General features: G+C 39.0%; 1 protein-coding gene and 1 pseudogene across 1 annotated transcript; both read right to left on the bottom strand.

Moving 5' to 3' along the window:
* Positions 1-286: 286 nt before the first annotated feature.
* Positions 287-1,198, bottom strand: LOC131488604 (olfactory receptor 52J3). Its single transcript, XM_058690465.1, has one exon. It carries the CDS (start codon positions 1,196-1,198, stop codon positions 287-289), a length of 912 nt encoding a protein of 303 aa, XP_058546448.1.
* A 7,130-nt stretch (positions 1,199-8,328) lies between these two features.
* LOC131486578 (olfactory receptor 51L1-like) lies at positions 8,329-9,274 on the bottom strand (annotated as a pseudogene).
* Positions 9,275-10,414: the final 1,140 nt, after the last annotated feature.

Genomic DNA, 10,414 nt, shown 5'->3' with positions numbered 1-10,414 from the left:
ATGTTATGAAGGACTCTGCATGAAGACATACAGACAGAGGCCACACAGCTCCTTCCAGGATACCCCATTAACCCTTTGACTTGAGATCCAGTGATGTTTCCACAAGTCTCAGAATCCATTAGTCAGCATCTAGGAACAAATCAACTTGTATCTCAACCTGGCAGCAACAGATTAGGACCAGGAGATGTTTGTTGAAGTAAGAACACACAAGTCTTTCTACATGGATCAAAATCCTTAGTACAAGAATGTGTCATGAGTCTTATTTTTGAATAAAAACATGGAGTACTCACTCTCGTATCTGTTTGGTCCTTACACCATAAATGATGGGGTTGAGTGATGGTGGGATAACCAAATAGAGGTTGGCAACAAGAATGTGAATGTAGCGTGGTATGTTGTGTCCAAATCGGTGAGTGAGGAAGGAGAACACTGAGGGGATATAGAAAACGCAGATGACCCCAACGTGAGAGCCACATGTGCTTAGGGCTTTTAACCGAGCATCCTGTGATGGGAGGCGGAAGACAGCTCGGAGTATGTAAACGTAGGAGATGCCAATAAGGAACAGGTTCAGAACAAAGAAGGAAACCACAAAGAGCCCATAGATGGCATTGATACGGATGTTACCACAGGACAGTTTTGCAATGCCCATGTGTTCACAGTAGGAATGAGCTATTACACGAGCCTGACAAAAGGGTAGGCGGTAGATGAGATAGATCATGGGAAGCGTAAGCAGAACTGGACGAACCACAGTGCACATGCTGATGCCCACCAGCACCCGGGATGTCAAGATGGTCCTATAGTGGAGTGGAGCACAGATCGCCACATAACGGTCAAAGGCCATGGCCAGCAAGACCTCAGCTTCCATGCCAGTAAAAGTATGGATCAAAAACATCTGGGCCACACAAGCCCCAAAGTTAATCTCATGAGCATCAAACCAGAAGATACCCAGCATGCGGGGCATAGAGGTTGTGGAAAGGGCCAAATCGATAGTTGAAAGGAGGGCCAGAAAGTAGAACATGGGCTCTCTCCGCAGGGTCTGTTCCATCTTGATGACTAGCAAAATGGTGGCATTGCCCAGCAAAGCCACAAGATAAACAGAGCAGAAAGGCAGGGAGATCCAGGCATGGGCCCCTTCCAGCCCTGGGATTCCAACGAGGAAGAATGTATCTGGGTGAAAAATGCTCCTGTTGTGGTATATCATCCTATTACTGATCAAACGAGGTGAATCTGCTCCCTCTCTAGGGGAAAATGAGAGAGAGGGAGAGGGAGAGATCAGAGGAGAGATCAGAGAGAGAAGGAGAGGCCATATCAATTGCTAGCTCAGTGTTTTAGCATAGAGTTGATGTCATGTTTAATACATAGTAGGTCTGTTACTGAAGGAGATATATGAGACATCACACAGCCATTCCCAGGACAAGGTCATATCCAGAGTTTTCATTCTGCCTGCTAATTGAGTTCTAATCCCAAACATGGAGGCTTACAGCAAGCTCTGTGAAGATTTCTAATAATTAGAGCTTATCATTCACTTTGAAGAATAGCATGTGATTTCACTCTGGGAAACACCCTGGTGAGGTGACACTGGGAACATCAAGACTATAGATGAGATCAAGTTAATACACTACAGAGGCAGTCAAAAACACCTTTAAGCTAAATAGATAAATAGATAAATAAATAAATAAATAAATTTAAGCAATCCATAATGAAAATAAATTATAGATCCAGGTATATAGGTACTTGCACAATTAAAACCTGAATTCTTCTGACTGATATGTGAAAACTCTGACCCAAGCCCAGCAGCCTCTCGCAGACACTAAATCAGATAATAAGGGCTGGCCCCCTGAGATGCCTGGCCAGGAGTTGAAACAGCCATTGTTTATGACTTATGGACTGTGCAGATCAGTTGGGAAAGGAAACGGAGGGCTCTCTGATGCTATTTTCACACTTTTCATTCACTCTCCATAGCACATCCAGTACTCTCTGAGCACCTATGAATTTTGTGTGTTAACTCTGCCACTGTGATGGAGCCAACTTTTGCCTGGCTGCTACTCCTACCAGCTGAAGGCACCAGAAATCTGGGCAGAAAGCCTCAAATGATTTTGGTACCAAGAAGGTATTTTTTGTAGCTCTCTGGGTCTGTTGTATGTCAACAGAGAAGAATCTACTTCTGCAATGGTCTGAAGGGAATGAGAAAGACACTTGAGTAACGCCTTCAAAATGCTACAAGATGAGTCATCCCACTCCGAAGGAGGTAAAGAAACTTACCCTGGAATGTAGGGTACAGCAGTTGTAACTAAAAAAAAAGCAGAGATGTCCCTGTTTTTGTTTTTGTCATAGCTTCACTTTCTTATCATTTAAAAATTGTTTTCTAATATAGAAAACATACCGAGGTAAAAAAAATAAATAATTATTTGTGAGCTCAGTCCAATAGAGAAAGAATAAGTACTGCAAGGTGCACTGACTCTTATTTGCCTCTGAAAACATAAACAACCCGGCCAATTAAGAAACCATTGCCTAGAAAGGTGATGGCTAAGGCCAAAGTGAAGAGTGTCTGTTGTTTATTGTGGAGAAACACTAGGAGTCTACTCTCAACAGCAGCTCTTCACTGGCCTCATTCCTTCCTGCTGACATAGAAATTTATTTCATCCAGTGCAACGGACAGGATGATATTAAATTCATTGGATCTTCCTGAGACTTTTAAAGATAATCTTATCACCTTTCAAAGATATAACTTTGTTGTTTTTTCCTGCCTGGTGCAGTTGGCCACTTGATCCAGTTCTCAGCCTGCTCTGCCCACATATCTCTGCATTTACGGCCACGACTATTCACCAGATCCCAGCAGCTGATTCACCTTTTTCTTCCATAGGAATAAAGACTCACAGACAGCATCAAGCAGCACAACCCTTATATTCTTCTGAGCAGTACATGGAAGGTGGCTTTATGCTAGGCTTCTAGCACCTAAGGGATATTTCTAGGAAAACATCCCAGTTTAACCCCAACTTAACACAGTGATCTGGGATAGAGTCCTCGGAGACTGCTCACAAACCTCTATATTCTACTCCCCAAACAGAAAACCCTAAGGAACATAGAAGCACAAGGAAGTGTATATAAATAAAAGTTGAAGAGTGGGGACAAAACACAGTTATTGTCATCATTACTTGACACATGTGACAACAGATACACTGTATCTCCATGTGAATGTGACTATGTGGCCCAGTTCTATGGCTTAGTGATCTTCTACATATAGAAGAAGCTAGCTAATTTCAGCTCAAATATTTGAACCAGTATAGAGAGCATTTTTTATGGCTTTAAATTTTACTATTTCTCTTCACTAAATTTTTACCAGCCTCCTCTCATATAACTGCTTTGAGTTTCCCCAAGTAGCACTAAACGCATAGAGCCATGATCCATTTTCCACACCCTTTTCTGGGCATGAATTCTCTCCCACAACCACAATTTCACCTGGACAGATTGCAAAAGACCTATTGATAAGTGCCTAAATTTCAACCCTGGAGCCAGAGTTCTCGTGGTCAAGTTCTGGCTATGCCACATGCCAGCTGCATGACTTTGGGTGACAAGTATTATTTCTATGCCTCAGTTTCTTTAACTGTAAAATGAAAATAAAAATAGTGTCTTCCTCATTGGGTAGATTTGAGGTATAAATTAAATGTCTCTGAGGCATTTAGAACAGTGTCCTGTACATAGCTGTACATAGTAAGTGGTCAATTATAGTTTGTTCCTCTTTCCCCTTGTCCTGCCCCTCCTCTTCTCTCCCCTTCTTTCCCTTCTCCTCCTCCTCTTCCTCCTTCATATTCTTGTTCTTATTCTTATTTCAGCTCACAAGAACAGTTCCATAGATATTATTCATGCAGGGCAACTTTAGGAATCACTTACCAATCGCTACTAACTCTAGAGCCATTTTCTTCTAACAATATTAAATATTTTCTACTCAAACTTTAGAGTCAATCATGTAGATCCCCTTAGAATGTGATTTTTTGGATTGAAAAAATATATATCTCTTGGGGCATCTGGGTGTCTCAGTCCATTAAGGATCCAATTCCTGATTTCAGCTCGGGTCATGATCTCACGATTTGTGAGATCAATCCCTGTGTGAGGTTGTGTGCTGACAGCACAGAGCCTGCTTGGGATTCTGTCTCCCTATCTTTCTTCTCCTCCCCACTCTCATGCACAGACACACATTCTTTCTCAAGATAAATTTTAAAAAATTATATCTCTTTATCACACAGCTGAAGTTTCTGGGAAGTTCCCTAAGATAGTATTTAAACTTAAGAAACAAATCATTGATAGGGCTTCTGGGTAGTTCAGTCGGTTAAGCAACCGACTCTTGATTTTAACTCAGGTCCTGATTTTGCAGTTTGTGAGTTCAAGCCCTGCATGGGGCTCTGCACTGTCAGTGCAAATTATCTCTGCTTGGAACTATCTATCTCTCCCTCTCCCTCTCTCTTTCTTTCCCTCTCTCTCTCTCTCTCTGTCTCTCAAAATAAACTTTAAAAAATAAAAAATAATTTAAAAGGAAATAGGTCATTGAGTACAAAGTATGAGAAGTAATAATATCTTTCATTTGACCTTGCCAATCCTCTCTATTATTCTCTACAAACATTAAAGCTATTTCCTGAAAATTTACACTTTTTTTTACCTGTACATATACAATGAAATATTCTCTTGGGTCCAATTAGGTCTTTATACATAATAAAAATAAATTTTAAGACAAATGCTTAATAGCACATTTCTTCCTCTGTGAGTATGAACTAGGACACATCAAGTCTTGAGAGCGGCTAAAAGATATCTTGGATCCATAAGGGCAGATAACTTTAGGATCAGGATGAGATGTAGAATCTCAAAAGCAAATGTTAGAACAAGTTTGGTCCCCAGTGACACAGTTTATTTATTCAAATAACTGTTATATAAAACCAGACCAACATCTTTATTGTTGTAAAGCCAATATATTCTTTTCAATAGTCATTAAAAAGTTTGGACAAAAAACAGTTTAGATTATCTTTCAGAAACTTACAATGTAAAATATCACAACAGATATGGATCTAATTACTTTTTTTTTTTTCTGAATGACCTCCTAGTGGCCTCAATTCTATAGCTCCAATCTGAATTGGTTGCTTTTCTTTTTCTTTTTTTTTAAATTTCTTTTAATGTTTGTTTGAGAGAGAAAGAGACAGAGTGCAAACAGGGGAGGGTCAGAGAGAGAGGGAGAGATGGAATCTGAAGCAGGCTCCAGGCTCTGAGTTGTTAGAACAGAGCCGACATGGGGCTCAAACTCATAAGCTGTGAGATCATGACCTGAGCTGAAGTCATACACTTCAGTGACTGAGCCACCCAGGCGCCCCTAAACTGGTTGCTTTTTGTGTTCCTAGCTGGGAATGCCCTTTTCTACTCTCCTGTTTTGGATCTGCTTCTGTTTCATACCTCATGCCTTCCCAGATAGCTCCCTAGCTTTCCTGGAACACATCCTTGAATAAATTCCAAAGACAGAATGAATGGGAGATACAGTTTCAAAATCTTTATATGACTGAAATATTACTTTGCCTTCAACTATGGATTTAGTCATGATTGGTTGTGTCCCCCACCCTCAAATTTAAATGTTAAAGTACTAATACCCAGTACCTTAGGATATGACCTCATTTGCGAACAGGATCATTACAGATGCAATAATTTAAGTTAAAATTAGGTCATACTGGAGTAGGTTTGGCCCCTAATTCTATCCAACTGATGTTCTTATTTAAAAAAAAAAAATGCTCTGTGAGGAAACGCATGTCCACCGGGAGGGCACCATGTAATCCAGGCAGGAGGCATAGAACAGACACTTTCCACAGCCCTCAGAAGGCAGTGGCACTGCTGATGATCTCAGGCTTACAGCCTCCAGAACTGTGAGGAAATAAATCTCTGTTGCTTAGCCACCCAGTCTGTGATGCTTCGTTACTACAGCCCTAGCAAACTGATGCAGTTATCTTGGTTGCAGATGATTTTATAAGCATGATTACACCTATCATCCATCATCTATACGGTAATCAAGGAATCTGATACCATTGTAATTCCTGTTGCTTTTAGGTAACCTCTTGTGATATTTCTTCCCCTTTGAAATATATTAGTATTATATCTTTACATTTCTAAGCATTCATCTTCATTTACTAAAAGAATTGTGCCTTTATAAGGTATGGATCTATGACATTAAAAGACAATTTTCTTTGATTTAAAATCCCTTGATTACCCTTTTCTTCTTTCTCTTAATGTAACTTCTTTTTTTGGCAACCGGTTTTCTAGATGGATCTTTTATGTATACTTTTCTTTATTGCATATTTTAATCATTGTTTCCCTTCTTCCTAATATTATGAGATATTTCTTCAAATTTATTTCCCCATGCTTATACTGTTTTTTTAAAAATATGTGTGGCCACTTATGAAACACTCCAGAATTTAAAAACCTTTTCTCCTATCTGAGTTCCTGAGTTCTGAACCAAATGGAGGGATCTTTTAAAATGTCAAACAAATGAAGACAAAGGACTTTAACTTTATTATTGATAAGCTGATGACTGAGAATCTTGTTTAAGTGTTTTCTACAATGAAATTCCTAACAGATCCACTGAATTAGGTAGGCCTACTAGCCCCATCATAGTCCGAGAAGAGGCATCTAAACATATAGTATATTCCTATAAGATATAGCAGGAAGTATAATTTGTGCTCTTTCTAGGCTGTTGGTTTCCACACACACACAAAAGGCACAAATTAACTGCACTCATTTTTTTTAATTTCTCTAAATATATATTTTACCTTTATTCTTATGTATCATAAAATGACATGGAAATAGCTTTACCCCTTCCAAGACTTTTCTTTATGCTTTGTTAGAAAAGACCAAATATAGCTTTCAGCCTGGGAATAATCCACCCCATTACTAAAATAACACTCTTCCAAGTACACAGCCAGACGTTCTGTTTCTCTACCCTCTCTGTTAAGAGTAAGAACTCTTTTCAGGGTGCATGGGTGGTTCATTGGGCTAAGTGTCTGACTCTTGATCTCAGCTCAGGTCTTGATCTCAGGGTCATGAGTTCAAGCCCCGTGCTGGGCTCCACACTGAGCTTGGAGCCTACTTAAAAAAGAAAAAGAAAAAGAAGAACTCTTCTCAGTCACATATAAGATCTGAGAATTGTTCCATCTGCTCCTTTCTGGTGGCTATTTCCTTGGCCTCAGTAGTTTCTTCACATACATATACTGACCAGTACACAACTGAAAGCTTCTGAGGAATGTCCTGAGGTCATGTGTGTCAGTCTCCATGCACCTCTCTCCTCTCTGGTGTTCTCTGTAACTTAGGGAGATGATCAGACTCTTTGGGTTCTCTGCCTTTATCCATGACTTGATAAATTTCCAGAGAGTAAGTCAGGGAAATCTTTGGGCTCTTCTCATTACCCCCCCCCATTTTTAGAGATCATTGTCATTGGTTTCTTTTACCCAGTTTCTTAGAACAATTGTTCTAAAAACTTACCACTTTGTTTTTAGTTATCTAAGGCGAGAGACTAAATCTGATAGCTGTTATTCCATCATGGCAATAAACAGAAATAAAATGTTTGCTTTTTATTTAATATTTGAATGCTTAATTTTTTTGTCCCAAGTTATAATCTGATTATGTGGGTGAACACACTCCAAAACCATCAATATTCTGGATTAATATCATCCTCTTGATCTCAGTGGTGTGAATGCACACCTGCTTCAGTTTTTCCACTTACTACATGTTGACTTCAAGTGAGCAATCATGACTTATGTGCTTATCTCAACACTGGCAGGTGATTATGATTCTAATAGCTCTATAAGGGGGGGACACTAAGATAAATGGCAAAGGATGAGGTTAAGAAGTCGGTTATAGTGATGATATTCAGCAGGGCGAAGATTGGGTCTGGCAGGGTCTTTCAAATTTCAGATACAATATAGGACAAGTCTACTTTGTTGAAACAAGTTTTTCCACAAAATTCTGGCCCTGGGCAGGTGAATAACCAATCACAGACTAGCAAAGATAAACTGGTTTAGGTCTTTGGATTATTAAGAGATCTCAATTGTATTATTATTTTCAAATACAATAAAATGTGTCATTAATAAGGTTACATTGCTATATTAAACACCTCATAAGGTATTATTCACAATGATCTTCATAAAATGCAGGGAGATGAAAGAGCAATGACAAAATTTCAAATTTACAAAAAGAAGCATAGAAATGAAAGAGATTTAAGGAATTCACCTAAGTTACATATGCAGGAAGTTGCACAGTTAAGAATCTGATGGAGAAAGTTTTCCTCCAAATCAATGCCTGGTGTTTCTAAAGCCTCCTACTTTGTCTAAACATGTAGAGAACTGCAGGATGAATCTCCTTGGTCCTGACACTGTAGACAATGGGATTAAGTACTGGTGGGAGAAGCAGGTAAATGTCAGCCATGACGATATGGACAATGGGACGCAAGTGTTTCCCAAAGAGATGGACTATGCATACCCCTGTTAGAGGTACAAAGAATATAAGAACCACACATACCTGGGACAAACAAGTGTTGAGTGCCTTTAGTCGCTCTTCAAAGATGCAATGCCCAGAACAGCATGGAGAATTATGACGTAGGAAAGGAGTGTGAAAACTGAGTCTGCACCCAGTGTGATAATGACCACACACAATCCATAGATGTTGTTGACACTGGCATCAGAGCAGGATAATTTCAGAATATCCTGATGCAGACAAAAGGGGTGGCTGAGCACATTAGCCTGGCAATAATGATAGCGCCGTAGCAATATGGATGTAGGCATCATGACTCCTGCACTTCACAGCAAGCAGCCCAAGCCAGTCTTGCCAATGACATTACTGGTGAGGACGCTTGAGTAGTGCAATGGACGACATATAGCAATGAATCTATCAAAGGCCATGGCCAACAGCACTGAAGACTTCAAGAACGTGAAGGTGTGGATGAAAAAGAGCTAAGCAAAGCGAGCTCCTACTTTGATTTCCTGGGCTTCCCACCATTACACAGCCAGTATTGTGGGGAGTGTAGAGATGGACATGCCCAGGTCAGTACTGCCAAGATGGACAGCAGATAATACATGGGCTGGTGGAGCGAAGACTCATTCCAGACAACAGAGAGGATGGTCATGTTGCCTATAAATGCCATCAGGTATGCAAGACAAAATGGAATTGAGAGCCAAGCATGAACAGACTTCAGCCCATGGAAACCTCCTAAGAGAAGGATGGGTTCCATAGCATCACTGTTATTCCAGACCACCATGGTGGCCTTCAGAAGCCTTTTGGGTGTGAGAGATGCTGACAAAGTCACAGACTATTCAGATTGGTGAACAAATTCTACCATATTCATGTAAAATCAATCTTTGGTGTTTTTCAAATGACTTACACAAATGTGAGTATGAAGAAAGACATCCCAGGCATCTGAATCATCAGTTCAGCAACAGTTTATAAAATATGAAATTTGGTCACAACTGTATACCGGGACATGTGAGCACTGCTAGGATGCTATCAGGTTTATACCACAGCCTTGAAAAAATTCAATGTACATGCAAACTAGAGAAATGTAAACCTTTAGATAAATTGTGTAATTAATACAACAAAATCTAAGTGAAAATAAAGAAGCTGTATTGCTTTCCTTCAAATCAGCCTGCAGATCATTTCTCAATCTTATTTTTATTTTTCAGGGTTACCCTTATACCTTTAATCTCATTGTTTTTCATATATTTTTTTCTAAAAATTAACATATATGTTCTATGAAAGTGCAACACAATGAAGAAGAGAGAGGTCATTAATTTTAACATTTGATAACCTTTAATTCATTGAAATTTTGTAAAACTGGAAGCTCCAGTTGCGAGAGAAGCCAGGACTGATTTATCAAATCATCATGAAGAAAGAAAATCTGAGAATAGGTCACAAATGACCCTCTGAAATCTAATTAAACACACGTTTTCGCTCATTAAAACCTAATAGTAAAGGACAAAATATTAGTGGCATATTTTACTAATAATAAGAATAATAATTTAATATACTTTTATTTCTTTAGCATTCCTTACTTCACAATGTTTTCCAGTTTTAAAAAAGGTGCTCATATTTATGAACACATTTCTCAGATAAAGCAAATGATTTATCTATTAGTTCTTTTATCTACATATCAAACAATTTCAAATTTCTAATCATTTATTACTTTTTCCAGGAACCTGACTAGTCCTGCCTATGTGGTCCCAAAGCACACAATGGACCTTTTTATACATGTGTCTCTTTGATATTAACAATTGTAGGATTAAATGTAAGTCAGAATTTTTTGCCTTTCAATTTTACTTATCTTTCCCAATATTTGATGATGATAATTTTTAGGCTTTTCTATTTGTCATCCATCTGACTTAGACAAATATATAACAATCCC

The sequence above is a fragment of the Neofelis nebulosa genome, chromosome 10 (genome assembly GCF_028018385.1).
Source record: "Neofelis nebulosa isolate mNeoNeb1 chromosome 10, mNeoNeb1.pri, whole genome shotgun sequence".
NCBI lineage: Eukaryota > Metazoa > Chordata > Mammalia > Carnivora > Felidae > Neofelis > Neofelis nebulosa.
The sequence above is the reverse complement of the archived record's forward strand: the minus strand, read 5'-3'. Positions and strand labels throughout refer to the sequence as shown.